The 19534-nt window shown below is 31.3% G+C and overlaps 1 protein-coding gene across 2 annotated transcripts; it reads right to left on the reverse strand.

The window, feature by feature from the left end:
• Positions 1-2502: 2502 nt before the first annotated feature.
• LOC132716385 (transmembrane protein 62-like) lies at positions 2503-18429 on the reverse strand. Of its 2 annotated transcripts, none has more exons than XM_060699648.1 (14): positions 18409-18429; positions 17604-17715; positions 17035-17169; positions 16813-16858; positions 16200-16347; positions 13255-13382; positions 12883-13005; positions 11520-11675; positions 11014-11173; positions 10493-10603; positions 9027-9120; positions 8465-8590; positions 7894-8012; positions 2503-7348 (listed from the first exon to the last, which is right to left on the reverse strand). In XM_060699648.1, the coding sequence occupies exons 1-14, from the start codon at positions 18412-18414 to the stop codon at positions 7055-7057; spliced, it is 1758 nt and encodes a 585-aa protein (XP_060555631.1). In that variant the 5' UTR covers positions 18415-18429; the 3' UTR covers positions 2503-7054. The 2 variants fall into 2 exon arrangements, with proteins under 2 accessions (XP_060555631.1, XP_060555630.1); XM_060699647.1 differs by having other exon boundaries at positions 18250-18418.
• Between the last annotated feature and the right edge of the window lie 1105 nt (positions 18430-19534).

A 19534-nucleotide genomic window follows, 5' to 3' on the forward strand; every position in this document is an offset into this window, starting at 1 on the left:
CGTGACGTCGTAAATGACGTCACGTTGTATTATTATTTGGCGCGTTTTTCATTCAGTATTAGGTTTTATGTCTTTTTAAAACGTTTCTTTGCATATAATAAAAAGAAAATTTGTTTAGTTTAGTGTAAGATCGAAATATATTTCACCTTGTGAACACCAAAAGTTCATATTTCACTCGTGGCTGCGCCACTCGTGAAATATACCTTTTGGTGCTCACTCGGTGAAATATATTCCGATCTTACACCGAACTAAACAAATATCCTCTATATATATAATGTTTGTTTTTAAAAGCATGTTTTATACATGTGAATCTATTAAATTGATATGCATTTTCTTTGTTTCTATATTTAGAATTGCACTTTGAATGAGGCCCGTCAATTAGAAACACGTTCTTACATAAAAGAAACGACGCTAACCATAAATATTTGATGCAAACGCAACTCCACTTTAATTAAATTGAATACATGTACTGTATCTTTTCGTTGTAAATACCATGCACAGATTACATGTATTATGATTTAACACTGTTAACACTTTTTATATGTATGACATTATATTAAATATATAATATTTTTCAATAACGCAATGTTTTGATACAGGAGCCGTTTACAAAATCAATAGCTACTACAAAATTATGTTCGTGTACATTTTTTATCACATAAATGTATATTTAATTATGTTCAGGTTTCTAAATTGATAATACCCTACGAGGGCAATTAAACCAACTCGTGCACAGTATATACAGTAATCCCCAGGAACATACAAAAGCGGAAACATACAACATGACGTAGGTGACCTTAGTATTATCGAGATTTAGGAGTAAGATGAAAAAATAGAAAATCATTTTGATGTTGTGAATATAATACAGGCATCTATAAAGAGTTACCATGTTACAACCAAATGGAATATATTAAAGGTGTCCGTCCAATACATGGTCCTGCTTGACAGAGTGTCGGAATACAGAACACCGTTATTGAAAACCTTAAATACATCTCATTTCTTAACTAATAGAAGGCAGACAAATACAAAGAAAATTTCAATAGATGTGATAAGAAAGAACTATATGTGAAAGTGCTTTTGTAAGCATAGTCTTTGTCTAGTCTCCAGGGAGTCTGAAAAGAGCATATTAAAGAAATAGCATGTCAGAGAAGTTCCATTCAAAATGGCCGAAAAATCAAAATCAATATTAAACAACCAAAAGTTGGCAATTCACAATAATATATTTCAATCCGATGTTACAGAAGAACACAAGATCCAACATTCATTCCTTGCAATGAGCAAGATGTTTTCTTGGTGAGAGAAAATCATAAAAAAAGTATAAAGGGTAACATATCTTTAGAATCGACTGTTTTTAGCCAATGCGCATTGATCTGAAAATGTATGCATAAATTTAATTTTCAGTGTTATGAACAGAGCTCAATACCAGGTCATGCTTGCTTGTTGTAATACCGTTCCAGTTTTATCACTCGCATCAATATTACCTCTCTATTTCACTCTTATAACACCACGGTTGCAAACCTCAACTGAAAATGTCAACATCGTAGCAATCCTTAAAAACATTAACCATCCATGTCTAATCATTATAAATCAATTGAACAGATTCCGCTTAATTCTAAATCAACATTTACCTGAATCCAATCATCGGAAATGTCTATGTAAACATCGACTTTCCCATTAATCAACAATATACTTAGTAAAACGTGATCATTTTCATGAATAGAAACACATTTAAATGAATTTGTTTTACAATTATTAATAAAATACCAAAGTAATCAGTTTTGTGCTTCTCGTTATCACGGATGATTCAACTAGTCACAGTAAGTCTAGAACTATATTTGAGCCGCGTCACGACAAAACCAACATAATGGGTTTGCGACCAGCATGGATCCAGACCAGCCTGCGCATCCGCGCAGTCTGATCAGGATCCATGCTGTTCGCTATCAGTTTCTCTACTTGTTATAGAGTTTGTAAGCGAACAGCATGGATCCTGATCAGACTGCGCGGATGCGCAGGCTGGACTGGATCCATGCTGGTCTCAAACGCATTATGTTGGTTTTGTCGTGACACGGCTCATTTATTTTTAACAGAAGGCTTAAAGTTTGCAATTTTCAGAGAGACATATTCCCTATGTAAAAAAATCCACCAAAATGTTACAAAGTCCCATCATGTAATCACTTTGGAGCATGGGCACTCATTGGGTAGAACCATATATTGACAGAGATTAAACGACCGACCAACAGATCGACTGACACTGTTAATCACTCGAAGCAGGTTTCGAACTAAGAGATCGTCAATGCTAAAAAAAATCTTAGGAATTTTACATGTTTATAATACCGTTTCCAGTTCTTGAAACATCATATAAGCTAAATAATCAAAGAGGTAATAAATCGATGCTTCACAATTACTTACCCAGTCCTAATTATGTATTACTTAATAGAATTCACCAAATAATTGAAGCAATTCAAAACAAGTTAAATGTATGAAGAACAAAACAAATTTCTTTTAAAAACTTTAATCAAAATAAAGAAATACTTATAAATGAATTATGAAATATTTAGTAACAATACTGCAACATACATGATGATAGAAGAATCTGTGTGTTTTAATTATCCTCATTGATCAATACATTATATTGGTGCTAAACAAAACTTAACATTGTCATTTTTATGTTATCAATAACAAAATAACTAACTTAATTAATACGGTATGTGCCATCAATAAGGTGTAAGCACCTTACGTTAACAAGGAAATCTATCAGCTATCTTCTATTAAAGGTAAAGAAACAAGTATTATTTTTGGTTGTTGTTTTTTGGGTTTTTTTTGTCTGAATATTTAAACTAAGTCCCTGTATCTGGAATTCGGTGAAAAAAGAAGATTGTTTCTTCTTTATAAAAGCTACAAACAAAATGTATTTCATGTGCTTTAGCAACAAAAAATATGTAAACAAAAACTTTGATCATTCACTTAATTTTAAGATATTAGTTACTGGGGAATTTCTATTGCATTTCCAATAGATGTTAGATTGCTAAATATATATATGATGTAAAAACTAGAACACTATTCGTCAACTTTACTTACAATGAGTAGACAATGCAATATAACAAAAGACAATAAACCATGAAGAATGATTTCGTTCCACAGTTTCATTTCATGCAGTTCAAAACATGTCTAACCAATAAAGAAAATTAATAACTTATTGCATTGTATAAATCCTTGGTGTCAACATCTAAGAAAGTTCAAAAACCTATTGATCCATTCAAAGAAGTAAATTATTGATTAAAAGCCATATTTCACAGTCTGTATTTTATTAAAGCAATAAAGCTGATGAGCTGATAAATATATGAACATGGGTTATGCACAAGTGATGTTTTATATAATAATTTCTTCATAGAAAATATCAATATAAATATGATTCAGTGGCTGGTGCTGTGAAATTATGATGATATTACACAATAAATAAGTCACATGAATTTCAAATGGATTAAGTGAAGTCATTCATTTAATTATGAACTACATCTATCACAAAAATACTCTCTGAGTCAATAATATCCTTTGGTACATATTGATCACTGTTTTAACTTTGATGCTTTTTTTAATGTTAATATATACAGTGTACTGTTTCATTCTTCAATACAAGGGTCAATATCCATACCCCCACTTATTTTGATTAAAGCCAATACATGTATAAAGAACATAATATTATGAGTTTATATACTAAATATCTCCCTTTTTTAATATGTTCATCAAAGAATTTTTTTTAAATCCCCCCCCCAACCAATATTTATATACTAGAACTACTCTGAATGCAATTCATAACCCCAAAAGTTGGCTTGATAAAAGACAATTAAAAAGAAAATGTCTATGGCCAAATGAATGACAACATTGAAATAGTATGAAAATATTTTGTATTCTCATATCAGGTTTGAAACAGGTAACAAACTTTGACAGAGCCCCATAAAAACATAAGAAATGAAATTATAAAAGGGGCATAACTATAATTTTATTCAAAACAGGATAACATCTATAAGCTTTCAAAGTAAATAACAATTGCACAACATATTACTACATGTAAGTAAAAAGATGTATTTAATTTGTCAAAATAAAATGAGTTAGGAAAATTAGCCTACTAGATTTGACACATATTTTAAATTAAAACTTTTACAGATTTCATATACATTGTATAAAATAACAAGATGGGGCATGACATGGCAAAGTTATTTGTATACAGCCTTATGTAAACTATGATCAGGGTGGTTTGGATTGGGGAGGTGGGCAATAAAATAGCAAATGGACGATGGATGGAGAGTGGTTTAGTTAAAACAGAACTAGAACGTTAAACAGAGCTAGAACTTTAAAGCTGCAAAGAGTCATAAGTATGGAAATGAGTATATTGTGTGTAACAAAGGAATGTGAAAATAATATCTGCATTGTGCAACAGTAACAACAACTTTGTGCAATGTAAGGCTGAAATTATCGACATTGTAAGTTAATGGATCTATATATGTCTAATAGTAAATCATACAGACAAAAATGAATGATTGCTTGTGGCTGCTTAGACATTACACATTTTGATGACTGACATTGGATCATGTTCCCAATAACAAAAAAGTATGTTTTCTCCAATTTCAAGAAAATTCTCAATTCTAGGAATGAAAAAATAAAAAATAATTATTTTCACTTTGTTACATTTAACACCACTGGGCCATAGAAAAATGTAATCTTGCAATCCAAATTGTAATATGTGCTTATGAGTAAAATATAAAACGAGTTTATTTCACCAAATATTTGATTTCTTTGTCTTATTTGATGTGTGCAATATGTTGTCAGTTTTTAGCACAATTTGTCTAAATTAATAATTGTAAAGATTCCAAATTCTGGGGGTCTGGCCATGTTCCTGAAATGACCAGAAAAAAAATCCTGCATTATATTTTTTTAACCTTATTTACAAACTTCTATTTTTCAAGACCATTTGCACAAATTTATGTATTATTCTGACATTCCTGCATTACAGATTTTTCATGTTGGAATTGCAAAATCAAAATACAAAATGTAAAAACAAGATTGCATTTGTGAAAAATGCTATGCCACCGCATTAATACATGTACAACACTAAATAGTAATGTAGGAACAGATTTTTTTTGTTTCTATACAATTGAAGATTGCCATAGTGCATAGATCACTGACCTATCTAATTCTTATTATCAGATTAGTAGTTAAATCTATTGTTATTCAAATAAAAGATCAGAGTAGGAATCTATCAATGCAGTTGAGTCTTGTGAATTTGGTGGTGAAGGTCATATTTTACATGGCCAAAATTCCATGACTGTACATCAAAGGACAACACAGTAAGACACTTGGTCAAAATCTAGGCCAGCTGATATCAAAGTTCACTTTACATCTTAATCTGTGCACATGGTTCAAATTTCATAGCTGCACATCAAAGGACAAGAAAGTACATGTAGGTCACATCATCAAAATCTAGGTCACTTGATATCAAAGTTCAATTTTACAACTAAAACTCTGCACATAGTCCAAATTTCATGGATGTACATCAAAGGACAAGAAAGTCCCTGTCCCCTTAAGGCAAGGAAAAATTTTGACCCAAGGGTTTAATTCAAACAATCTTGATACAGGTCCACCAAACAACATTTCATGTCAAATATGTAAGCTGTAACTTTCTCCAATTCAGAAAACATTTGTTTTAGTTTCTGTTTTTACTATGTGTACATAATGAAAATCAATGCCCCCGGGCAGGGCGAATTTTGACACCAGGGGCAATATTTGAACAACTTTGGTAGAGGACCTATGTTTGATATTATAAAGCAAACATCAAAGCTCTAAGCCTTGTACCTTCAGACAATAAGATTTTTAATTTTTTACTATATGTACATAGTGACTGAAAATCAATGACCCCCGAGGCGGGGCTAATTTTGACCCAGGGCTATAATTTGAACAATCTTGCTAGAGGTTCACTACACAATGTTTCAGGCAAAGTATCTAACCTCTAGCATTTGTCAATTTAGAGAAGATGATTTTTTTTAAGTTTTTACTATATACATATGAGGAAAACCTATGGCCCCCAGGGCGGGGCTAATTTTGACACTAGAGGCAAAATTTGAACAACTTTGGTAGAGTACCTATAGATGATATCATATACCAAATATCAAAGCTCTAAGCCTTGTACCTTCAGACAATAAGATTTTTGATTTTTTTACTATATGTACATAGTGAAAACCAATGACCCCGGGGCAGGGCTAATTTTGACCCCAGGGCTATAATTTGAACAATCTTGCTAATGGTTCACTACACAATGTATCATGCAAAATATCTAACTTCTAGCATTTGTCAATTGAGAGAAGATGATTTTTTTAAGATTTTACTATATACATAAAAGGAAAACCTATGACCCCCAGGGCGGGGCTAATTTTGACGCTTGAGGCAAAATTTGAACAACTTTGGTAGAGTACCTATAGATGATATCATATACCAACTATCAAATCTATAAGCCTTGTACCTTCAGACAAGAAGGTATTTTAAGTTTTTACTATATGTACATATAGTAAAAAACAAAGACCCCAAGGGCGGGGCCAATTTTGACCCCAGGGCTATAATTTGAACAATCTCGATAGAGGTCTACCAGACAATGCCTTATGCAAAATATCTATGCTCTAGGCCCTGTGGGTCTTTACAAGAAGATTTTTTAAATTTATTCTTATAATTCATTTTGGTTGCCATGGCAACCAGATTTCTGCACGGAATGAAATTCTGTGAACAACTTTGGAAGCCCTTCACCCAAGGATCAATCCTGCCAAGTTTGGTTGAAATTGGACTAGTGGTTTTTCACAAGAAGCTTTTTTAAGTTCACTATATATAATCTATAGAACACACAAACATACATACAAACACACACACACATGAATCGCTATATGCCACCGCATCGCAGATACTGTGGTGGCATAAAAACTATACAGGCATCTTCACTTTGTGAACTCAAAGCTGTTTTATACTAGTGTAATAAATTAATAATAAAATCAAAATTATCACACGACTTTGTTCAGTTGGTATGACTACACACAAGGGAATTAACATTGGTTTTTCTAGCTATTAAGAAAAGTACTACAGCCAATATCACAGATCCTGTTCTTACTGGCCCTAGGACTAAAGCTCTTGTACCATAAGCTGCAGGGAACTCTGAAAGTGCTATATAAGTCTGGAAAACAAGGAGAGATAGAAAAGGGAAGTAAATGTGTCTGGCTCTATGACAGAAACTCTTCCTCTTGTGTCCTCCTTGTAAATAATGCAGATTGTATCCTAGACACATTGTCAATGGTATGTTGAAAGTGATCAACTGAAATTTAAACATTGAAATTAGTTGATCCATTTTACTTATAATTAGAGGTGTCATTTATGAAAACCTGAATAATACACAGAGGGAAACCTGAGGTCTACCTCCATTTAAAAAGCTGGAGAGTTGCCATATAATATATACTATGTTGGTGCGGTGTTTTTTTTAAACCCAACAAAAAATAAAACAAAATTTTTTTTTATAAAAATACATTGCTGTATCACTGATATACTTTGTGTATCAATTGTCATCTGATATTGACAAACATGTATATAAATCTTTATCATCTATATGCCTTAGACTAAATCGATGACAGTTCATGAAATTGTGCCATTCATGAGTAAAACCATATGCTACATTCAAGTATGATTTGATTGTCTTTGTCAATAGGGTTATTAAATACGTATAGTCCAATAGAACCGACTACAAAATAAATGTTGGACATTCATTAACAAACCTTTACATAAATTATACTAAGTAATGTATTTTTAAAATTCATTTGCGGATTAAATTTCATTATCCAATGGTTGTATATAAAAATACTTTACCTGAAATAGACCGTAGAAATATGTGAGACATACAGGGAGGTAACTGCCATTAACAAACATGCCCCATACAAACACTATACCAGTATGACCTTCTAAAATCTCTCCAATAAGCCATGGACCTGCATTGTAATTCATAGCATAGATATTACCATCCATTTACAACATAACTTTCTTAACCCTTAAGCCTACTAGTGGCAAATCGATCTACCTATATGTTGTCTGATCATGGGCTACACTGTTTGCCATTTAGTCAGTACAAAAATGTATATATACATTATGTATTTTGTAATTTTTCCTTCAAATGATGAAAGATTTAGTCCAGGGTGAAATAGTTTAGTCCAGATTGAAAGATGGACAAGTTGATTTAATATATTTAGCATGGTATGGGTTCAAGTCTTAAGATACATAGAGATTGATGCCCTGACTAACAGTCCTTACCATAATGTTTCCATGACATTAGCTTAAAAAGAAGTAAAGAGCAAACTGGAAAATAATGAAAATAAGCAAATACCTTTCATAAAAACAAAATTATGAAATATGTCTGGAATAAAATAATTGTATAAAGCCTCACCAAATGTGACATATAATGCAGCTCCTACAACACTGTAGAATAATTTAGTTGTTTGAGTAACTAACCATACCCTGTGTAACCAATTGTTATAAAACTTTAACAATGGATCATATATTCTTCCTTGCACTGAAAAATCACAAAAAACATGTTTTGTAACAAATTTCATTGATAAAGCAGTCGCTAAATACATACTGAGAGCTATTGATATGACCTAGTGCTGATACATTTTCCAGTATTCTGACAACACAGTCATAGAAGAAATTACAATGCACCTGTGTGATTTTATTTTAATAAATTCACACTTTTCAACTCTACAATTTTTATTTTGTGACATAAAGTATGTGATAAATCAATTAGTTCAAACAATATAATACAATAACGGATATACATGTTTATCACATAAGACAATGCTAACTAATTACTATGACAGCTGACACTATGGCATCAGCATTTATATGAGTATGTCAAACTGTATGAAATACTGTTTTGTACCAATTATTTAAATTACAAAATAGAACATAAATTTTCAAGTGAAATGGTAATCTAGATTATGTGTATTTACCTGTAAACAGATGAGATCTTATATTATTGCACTTTCTTAACAATATCAGGACAAATACATACACCGTCACAGTCAAGAAGAAAACTGTTTGTGCCTAAAAATACACAGACAAGTCATGTATACACTAGACAAACATGAAGATATAAAAAACATTGAGAAAAGAAATATTGTCCTAACCTGATTAACATGTACTTTGAATAAAATATAAATGCTCCTGGTAGGCTTCATTTTCTGTTCAAGACAGGTATTAATTAATATTTAAGCCAGCACATAAATACAGTGATATTAGGATAAAAGTTTAAAATCTTAAAGTAAAATATACCTAATTAGTTCAACACATTTTTTTAAGCACAGTTTGATCTTTATATTCACAAGAAACCTAGTCTACATCCTGTATACTACTTCATGCACTAAACATTCTAATAGATATAATACATGTATAAACAGCGAATATGTCATGACTTATAAACAGTGAATATGACATAAACTAAAAAACAGCGAATTTCAATGTCATGAACTATAAACAGTGAATATGTTATGAACAGTTAACAGTGAATATGTCATGAACTATAAACAGTGTATATGTCATGAACTATATACAGTGAATATGTCATGAACTATATACAGTGAATATGTTATGAACTATAAACAGTGAATTAGTCATGAACTATAAACAGTGAATATGTTATGAACTATAAACAGTGAATATGTCATGAACTATAAACAGTGAATATGTCATGAACTATAAACAGTGTATATGTCATGAGCTATAAACAGTAAATATGTCATGAACTATATACAGTGAATATGTCATGAACTATATATAGTGAATATGTCTAACCTATAAACAGTGAATATGTCAGTAACTATAAACAGTGAATACATTATGGACTATTAACAGTGTATATGTCATGAACTATAATCAGCAAACATGACTATAAACAGTGAATATGTAATGAACTATAAACAGTGAATATGTAATGAACTATAACAGTGAATATGTAATGAACTATAAACAGTGAATATGTCATGAACTTTAAACAGCAAACATGACTATAAACAGTGCATATGTAATGAACTATAAACAGTGAATATGTCATGAACTTTAAACAGCAAACATGACTATAAACAGTGCATATGTAATGAACTTTAAGCACAAATGTGACATTAACTATAAACAGTGAATATGTAATGAACTATAAACAGCAAATATGTCATGAACTATAAACAGTGAATATGTCGAAACAAGTTAGAAATACCAAAACAAAAACTATTAGCTTTTCGAATTCTTAAAGAGGTAAAAGTGAAAGAAAAAAATTGAGGACTTCATCTAGTGCCAAGTATTTATTCTGGTGTAAATGAATACCTTTTTGGTTACATATTTATAGAAAATACAATGTACTTATATAAGTTTTCTTGTTTGTATTTGTGCACCAGCATAAAAGTTTAAAGTAAGAAAGTCATACCACTGCAGCAATGTCCATCATCAATATAAATCTGCCTTTAAATGGCAGTAATGGACTGGTCTCATCTAGAGAAAATGATTGTTGTGTAACATGACGCCCATTCACAGAATCCTGCAATATATCAATGACAACAATCCTCATTTCACAACACAAATACCTTAAATGTCTCCATAAAAACTACCACCAATGCAAGTTTATCTACCTTAAGAAACCTCCTTTTCAAAATTTAGTACATGTACCTGTGTAATATTAAAGATAATGGTTTGAACATGAAGAGAAAGATATAATTATACATATAATAATTTCATTCTCACAAATTTCTAGTTATGAATACAGCTCACAGTAATCAGCACCATTTTTTTACAAAGAAAGATATTTAAACCATTTCAGTCATAGCTTTGAAGTTTTAATATGCAGAAGTTGACACTTCAGAAAACGCATGCACATGCTTACTCTTCTCTGGTTGTGAGTGATCTATTAAACATTGAAACAAAGAAAGCAAGAAAAAGGTGTACACATACTTGAACAACAACTCTGATAGAATGCACACCAGGAGAGAGAAGAGATGGTTGCCATGGTAACACAAACAGTGGACCATCAGAATGTTGAGCTTTTCCCTGATGTTTATCATCTATATATACCTCAATATTGTTCACATTTCCATTAGTAAACACCAGTATCCTGTAAACAGCAAAATTTCAAAATAATCTTATTCTTTTTTAACCATAGATTTAAGATGACATGGAAATTTACAAATCTTTTCATACGTATAAAAACAGAATTGCATTATGCAGCCATTTTGGTAATATTTCCCATACTTACTGCATTTCGAAATCATGTTTACTTCTTCATAAAATAATATTTGCAGCTCTTGCCTTCCAAACTTAATAAATGCCTATAAATTCTATTAAAAACAAACTTAAATCTATTTCTTCCTTTATGTTTACATCTTGTTCTTGTAAGATTTTGTATAGACATGTACGAAGTTGTTGAAAAACCAAATATTCAATAAGTGGCATATTTTTACCTGATATGTGTAGATTGATTCATAAGATATAATGGTTCATGAAGGGGTGCTATCAGTGAAGCTTCTTTAGGATTAGTTACCATGACAACAGGCCATTTGTCCTTTACAGCATCAACAATAGATAACATATCATGGTCAACTGCTAGTATACGATACCTAGAAGAATAAACATAAATACATGGCAAGTTACTTACAAGCACAAGATAATAATGCATTACTTTAAACAGAACCTTTTTAATACCTCTGTCACATCCTTACAGCAAACCTTAACTGGCATTTTTCAGAAAATGCCAGTTTTTCATACTCATAACACCTATGTTTTTAGTTTTGTTTTTGTTTTTTTTAGACAAAATTGCAAGTTTCAGGTAGCTGTCCTGCTATGTGCAATGTCCACTATGTATAGTGCCTTTGTACTGCATTTATATGGCATTTACATCTGTTCCTATTGAGTCTTCTGTATATTCTTGTGGAGTTTACAGGGGAACAATACAACGTTAGCAAGGTATGTATGTAACAGTCTTAAATTTTAATTATTCACTAATACCTTGAAGAATTAACATAATTATACATTTCTTCTTTTAATTTCTACCCTTTAAGAACATCATTGAAAAAACAAACTTCCTTAAAATTATTTAACATTGTATTAATCAATATAGTTAAAATTTTGTGTTTTTATAAGATATTTGTAATACTACATGTCATTAAAGTTTAAATTTCAAGAAACCACAACAATCAACTGGTTAAATTTCCTTGTATGATTTTTGCACTTTGTTGAGTTTCAAGTCACAACCTGACATATGTTGTGCTATCTAAAGTGTAGCCATAGTGTTCCAAAAAAATGTTTAACACAAACTGTTATAGGAGATCAAATTTGCAAAACTAGATCCAACTGCAGAGTAAACCAAGTAAAAATGCCTTAGCCTACTACAAACGCAAAAGAGTCATCATACACTTTTTAGGAAAGCAGCAGACATCCTGGAAATTTAATAGTTGTGTTAAAAACTACCTGCACATACTACAAATACCCTATGGTTGCCATAGATTTGCTGTGACACAGCTAATATGGTTTTCGATTTAGAGTGTCTTCAGGCATTGATTGGGTTCTCATGGTGCCTTGAGGAATTCATGGCATTTCCATTAATCCTACATTGCCCTAGAGACACAGTAAGCAGCCAGTCTCGTGTGACAGGGTTATAACTAGACAAGGGAAATAAATCTTATATGTGTTTACTTAGATATCCTTTCATAAAAGTATATTGTAAAATGCTGAATCAGATAAATAATTTAAACTACAAAAAATGTGTTAATCTTTTTCATAGAATATTACATGTATAGATGACTTGTAAAATTTGAATAAGCTTACAATCTTTCATCTCTCCAGTCTCCTAGTTCAAGCTCTAACATTCCTGTCTTATGTCTGGCATACATATTAGGTACAATTCTTGCCAAGGTGTGCAGGTGTCCACAAAGGTATGCTGTCACATTTCTGAAATGAACATGAAAAAATGAAAACTTTATCTTGCAAGTATTTTATACTTTTATGCTCATTTGCTCATAAAGTTAGTCTGTTGGATAGTCTACAAAATTTCTGTCAAATATCTTACATAAAAATCGATAATGGGGATCTTTTCCCAAATATCAGAAGTAACTCATATTAAGCAATCAGTACAGAGTTGTGAATATGGAAGTGTAAGATAAATTTCAATGTCTATATGTTCATTATTTAGATATTTACCTTAATATATGTCTGATATTATTACCAGTCTGTGTGGCTATCAGAGAAGTAGGATAATGTCCAAATGCTATTGTCATGTTACTTGTCCTGCTTTCATTTAAATAATTCTCTATCATCTTCTCACCATCCTGCAATATAATTAATAATAATTATCATCTCCTCATCCCTTTACAATATAGTTCATAATAATTATCATCTTCTCATCTTCCTGCAAAATAGTTCATAATAATTATCATTTTCTCATCCTCCTGCAATATAGTTCATACTATTTATCATCTTCTCATCTTCCTGCAATAAAGTCATAGTAATTATCATCTTCTCATCCTCCTGCAATATAGTTCATAATAATTATCATCTCATCCTCCTGCAATATAGTCATAGTAATTATCATCTTCTCATCCTCCTGCAATATAGTTCATAATAATTATCATCTCATCCTCCTGCAATATAGTTCATAATAATTCTCTATCTTCCCCTTACCATCCTACAATATAGTTCATAATAATTATCATTTTGTCATCCTCCTGCAATATAGTTCATACTATTTATCATCTTCTCATCTTCCTGCAATATAGTTCATAATAATTATCATCTTCTCATCCTCCTACAATATAGTTCATAAAAATTATCATCTCATCTTCCTGCAATATAGTTCATAATAATTATAATCCATCTTCTCATCTTCCTACAATATAGTTCAGAATAATTATCATCTCATCCTCCTGCAATATAGTTCATAATAATTATCATTTTCTCATCTTCCTGCAAAATAGTTCATAATAATTCTCTATCTTCCCCTTACCATCCTACAATATAGTTCATAATAATTATCATCTCATAGTTCTGCAATATATTTCATAATAATTATCATCTTCTCATCTTCCTGCAATATAGTTCATAATAATTATCATCTTCTCATCCTCTTGCAATAAAGTTCATAATAATAATCATCTTCTCATCCTCCTGCAATATAGTTCATAATAATTATCATCTTCTCATCCTCCTGCAATATAGTTAATAATAATTATCATCTCCTCATCCTATTGCAATATAGTTCATGATAATTATCATCTTCTCATCCTCCTGCAATATATTTCATAATAATTATCATCTTCTCATTCTTCTGCAATATATTTCATAATAATTTTATCATCTTCTCATCAACCTGCAACATAGTTCATAACAAGAGCTGTCGGTAGGACAGCATGCTCGACTATTCTTAGTGCTTGATAGTAAAAAAAATGCCTGATACAGTTACCTCCTCCTGTTTACAGGTTGGGATCATGATGGTGAACAAGTGTGCAAAGTTTCAAAGCCATATGTCAATGGACTTTGAAAATATTTGAACTATTACAAAAACTTTAACGTAAATTCTAAGTCAAAAAAGGGGCATAATTCTGTCAAAATGCTTGATAGAGTTACCTCCTCCTGTTTACAGGTTGGGGTCATGATGTTGAACAAGTGTGCAAAGTTTCAAAGCCATATGTCAATGGACTTTGAAAATATTTGAACTATTACAAAAACTTTAACGTAAATTCTAAGTCGAAAAAGGGGCATAATTCTGTCAAAATGCTTAATAGAGTTACCACCTGCTGTCTACAGGTTGGGGTCATGATGTTGAACAAGTGTGCAAAGTTTCAAAGCCATATGTCTATGGACTTTGAAAATATTTGAACTATTACAAAAACTTTAACGTAAATTCTAAGTCGAAAAAGGGGCATAATTCTGTCAAAATGCTTGATAGAGTTAGCTCCTCCTGTCTACAGGTTGGGGTCATGATGGTGAACAAGTGTGCAAAGTTTCAAAGCCATATGTCAATGGACTTTGAAAATATTTGAACTATTACAAAAACTTTAACGTAAATTCTAAGTCGAAAAAGGGGCATAATTCTGTCAAAATGCTTGATAGAGTTACCTCCTCCTGTCTACAGATTGGGGTCATGATGGTGAACAAGTGTGCAAAGTTTCAAAGCCATATGTCAATGGACTTTGAAAATATTTGAACTATTACAAAAACTTTAACGTAAATTCTAAGTCGAAAAAGGGGCATAATTCTGTCAAAATACTTGATAGAGTTGCCTCCTCCTGTCTACAGGTTGGGTCATGATGGTGAACAAGTGTGCAAAGTTTCAAAGCCATATGTCAATGGACTTTGAAAATATTTGAACTATTACAAAAACTTTAACGTAAATTCTAAGTCGAAAAAGGGGCATAATTCTGTCAAAATGCTTGATAGAGTTACCTCCTCCTGTCTACAGGTTGGGGTCATGATGGTGAACAAGTGTGCAAAGTTTCAAAGCCATATGTCAATGGACTTTGAAAATATTTGAACTATTACAAAAACTTTAACATAAGTGGTTACGCCGACGCCGACGCTCGGGTGACTGCAATAGCTCTACTTATTCTTATCGAATAGTCGAGCTAAAAATCTATCATCATCTCACCTTCCTACAATATAGTTAATCACTTTTGTTCTATTTACAGTACAACAGGCACAAGCAAAGCTTCATTAAGAATCAAACAGCACAGGATATTGTATGTCCACTTTTCAAATGCAATACTAATGTTAAAATGTATGTAGCCTAAGCTTTTCAAAATGATACTATGGTTAATCATATTATCTTATCTAAATTCTTAGATAAATTAACACATATTCTTACAAATCTACATTAACAGGCTAGTGGATTTCCAAGTATTTAGATAAATAAAAAATATCCTTCAAAATTGATACTAAAAACTTATTTTTTCTTGATTTGTAATAATGCCATTAAGATGTTAATAAGTGTATAATTAGTGCCAAAATACAATTTTTTTTCTTGTACTTTTCTTATTGTGTGGATTAACTTGTTAGTATATCATTATATGTATCTGTTTACCCTGGTTATAATTCAATACCAATTAACAAAAGGTTTCTGATTACCAGCAATAATGGTTAGATAAACTTACAGATTTTATATAACCAAAAAAGTTGAAGGGGCGTTTAGGACCAGGATTAGGGCTAGCATCTACAGCAACTATTGAGTATTTGCCAAATGTCTCTGTGTGGTGGTATATGTATGAGCTACTATGGTCCTTTCCCTGGGATGAATATTGCCTGAATATACAGATAAGATTGATATGGGTTAAAAATTATCATAAAACTTTAACTGCAAAAATATGTGATAAGTGAAAACATTTAGCCATGTTTAAGTATAATATGATGACTTTGAAAAAATCTAAAATAATAAAACACCATATTCCAGCAAAATTTTAAGCACTAAATGGCGTTATAATTCTGATTTCTATAAAGACAAAATATCAATGCAATCAAAATATTTCAGTTGGTATTGAAGGATAACTAAAAATGTGTCCATGGGAAACAGATGCCAGTGGACAATGTGACAGCAGGATGGCTGGACAAGAACATATCTATTTCTAAATGTTCTAAAATAGAAATATTATTAATAAAACATGAAAAAAATTGTTTCAAATACTCATACATAGTTACCATGTAAGTTAATACATATTATTGAACTGATTTATTTTTATCACTTTTTTAAATATTTTATATATTATTTACCTAAATAAGTTGTCCCTGTGATCTAAATCAGGTGTGTCAAATGCATCTGCAATAAAAAGAATATAACCAACAGTTATAATGAGAAAGCAACTTACATGTACTTGAATTAATTTTGAATATCTAATTGATAATAAAGTAAACAAGAAATTGTATCTTAACATGGATCTCTACATGTACAATGTATAAAATTTTGTAAAATCACCATAAATGGCAGATAATTACCATGGTTTCCTCGTAGGTCCAGCCAAACGTTGACAATATCCTGACAATGTTTAATAGTATTATGATAGGTCTGCCACTCATCTATAAACTGCTTAGAACCCTTCAAATCATTGAACTTAGCATCAGTCAAATCACCTAAAACATTAAACCATTTTATAAAGTTAAATGAAACTTTAAGCATTGTAATAGTATCAATATACGATGATAATTTGTATGTTTTAACAAATGAACCAATAAGCCTTGCTATGGAAATTAATGACATAGCAACAAGATACAAATGTAAATAAATAGTAAATACTGCTAATTTTTTTTAACTTGTAAGAGATAAGAATTCACTCACCATATTGTTGCTAATATTATTTTATAATATATATCATTAAAAAGATCCATACTGTAAGAACAGCACAACTTATTAATAGCTTCAAATTTGTAACTGAACTTTAAAATTTAGATATGCCCTTGTATCCCTGTATCCCTTGTCATGTGGGGGTGAAAAATAATTGTGATTTTGTACCATATATGTTAAAATTCGGAAATTAAATTAAAAATATACAAGTAGAAATTCTCACCACTGGCTATAACAAACTTTGGTTTAATTAAAGCTAAATGAGTATCACAGAATTTCTTCAACTCTGGTGCTCTATCAAGGCCTCTGTAACGACTTACATGGATGTCTGTCACCTGAAATGATTGTAATGGAAACAGTAAGTGAATATTGTGTGACCTATTTCAAAGTTTATGTATTTGATAAGATGTCTTTTTCCAAGGCACAAACTGTTCACACTTTATTAATTAGGCTAAACTGGTGCCATGTACATGTATAAATTAAAAACTATAATTTTGTTTCACACTGCCTATCAACATTGTTAACACAGTCAAGTCAAGACAAGTCAATTTTATTAGATTCATATATAACTGAACATTGTGCTTGCTCTCCTTGCAGCACTTTGATTTTCACCGCAAAGGTTCACAGTCCATTGTATAAATGTTAGAATAATATCAGCACAATATTAGTCATTTCCAAATTGAGAAAAAAATCTGATGCAATATCATAATCTTCAGCTTCACAAAATATGCAAAAAATGAACCAAATTAAACTATTCTTTATAAAAAAAACATACATATTTTGGTTAAGAATATCAATTTATACAAAAAATATTAACAATCTGTGATGCTTCAATCATTGGCATTGTAATGCTGATATCACATGTTTACCTGAACAAACCAAAATAGCCTTTCAAATCCCTTTCCAAGAGCAATGTTTTTATATGAAATATATGTTCCTCTCCTATCTTCAATGTCATTTTGAACTGTATAAGAAACAAATGCCAACAAACAGAGGGAAAATGTAACAAAAATAATTAAAGCTAATACTTTCATTTTGACACTTGTAAGCGTCTGCTTTGGCAAAAGAGTAAAGTCCCTTTTTAAATCTGACTCATTAATCGATCAAAAATACAAGCGTTCGTGTAACCAAGATTTTTTTTTATTTTCCAATTTTAAGCCATTATTTATGAGATCATATAACAACTAGAACTAGTTTTAAAAATTATCACAGGCATGATGGTCTGGAGATCCATTCTTTTATCTTGCATCACTGGAATAACTTTTGCTGAAAAGGGTAAGAAGAATCTAAACGAGTTCTAAGTACTTGTATAATAACCGGATACAACAATAATTCGGGTATTTCATACAAAATATTAGACATATGGGCTTGTTATTCTAATTAATATCCTGGCAAGCCCATTTGCTTTGCCCAGAAGTATAAATATCACAAATTAAAGTCTTATTTATACTGTCGTTTGCGGGTATCCTTCATTTTACCCACAGGTACTTGAAACAAACTTTTTTAATGTTTTATGCGGCGAGCCGGTATTACGTAAGGATTTTACTGAGAAACAATCTAAAACTCCGAATCCATCCAAAAATTTCACAAAGCTTGGCTTCCAGCTTTCTCTTACATAGCGTCAAAAAACCTTCAATTTTCACGCCATTTTAAAAAAGCAGCAAGTATTGCTTTGAGCGCAAAGATATAATGATGATTAAAATGTTTGTTTTTATGAATTCTTTGCAATAAATCATTTTTACACTGCTTCTTTTTGATTTTTAGCGATTTCACCTGTTTCATTTGTAGTCAAGTTTTTCGTTTGGTTAATTAAACATAAGTGTACATCTGGTTCTGTGCATTTTTTTTCTTTTTCTTTTTACCAGTCATTTTATCCTTTCTGGTTTTATCCTTTCCCGGTGGGGGGGAAATCCCGGGGATCCGGAGGACGGCCCGGGATCCCGGGATAGTGTTAGATATATAGGGAAAAAGGAATAGAACTATATTTGTGTTGATTATTGTAGTTGAATCTTTGTACAGGAAGATGATCATTATACGCCAAGCCCTCTTACAAATATAATTCCCTTTTATGCTCACTATGAGCAAGTTGTGCTCTGGTGAGCATAAACAGGAATTGGGATCCCTATTTCAATCGTTTTGTCCCTAATGGTGTAA

The sequence above is a fragment of the Ruditapes philippinarum genome, unplaced genomic scaffold, assembly GCF_026571515.1.
Source record: "Ruditapes philippinarum isolate M1 unplaced genomic scaffold, ASM2657151v2 ctg2895_1_1_1_1, whole genome shotgun sequence".
Classification (NCBI taxonomy): Eukaryota; Metazoa; Mollusca; class Bivalvia; order Venerida; family Veneridae; genus Ruditapes; species Ruditapes philippinarum.

What these genes read in the sequence shown, in the direction of transcription:
- LOC132716385 (XM_060699647.1), bottom strand. Translation starts at nt 18,414, where the DNA reads ATGAAAGTATTAGCTTTAATTATTTTTGTTACATTTTCCCTCTGTTTG. An exon ending in AAGATCTCATCTGTTTACAG is followed by an intron (nt 8,591 to 9,026) that starts GTAAATACACAT and finishes GTGATTTTTCAG; the next exon opens with TGCAAGGAAGAATATATGAT. An exon ending in TGCATTATATGTCACATTTG is followed by an intron (nt 8,013 to 8,464) that starts GTGAGGCTTTAT and finishes ATTACAATGCAG; the next exon opens with GTCCATGGCTTATTGGAGAG.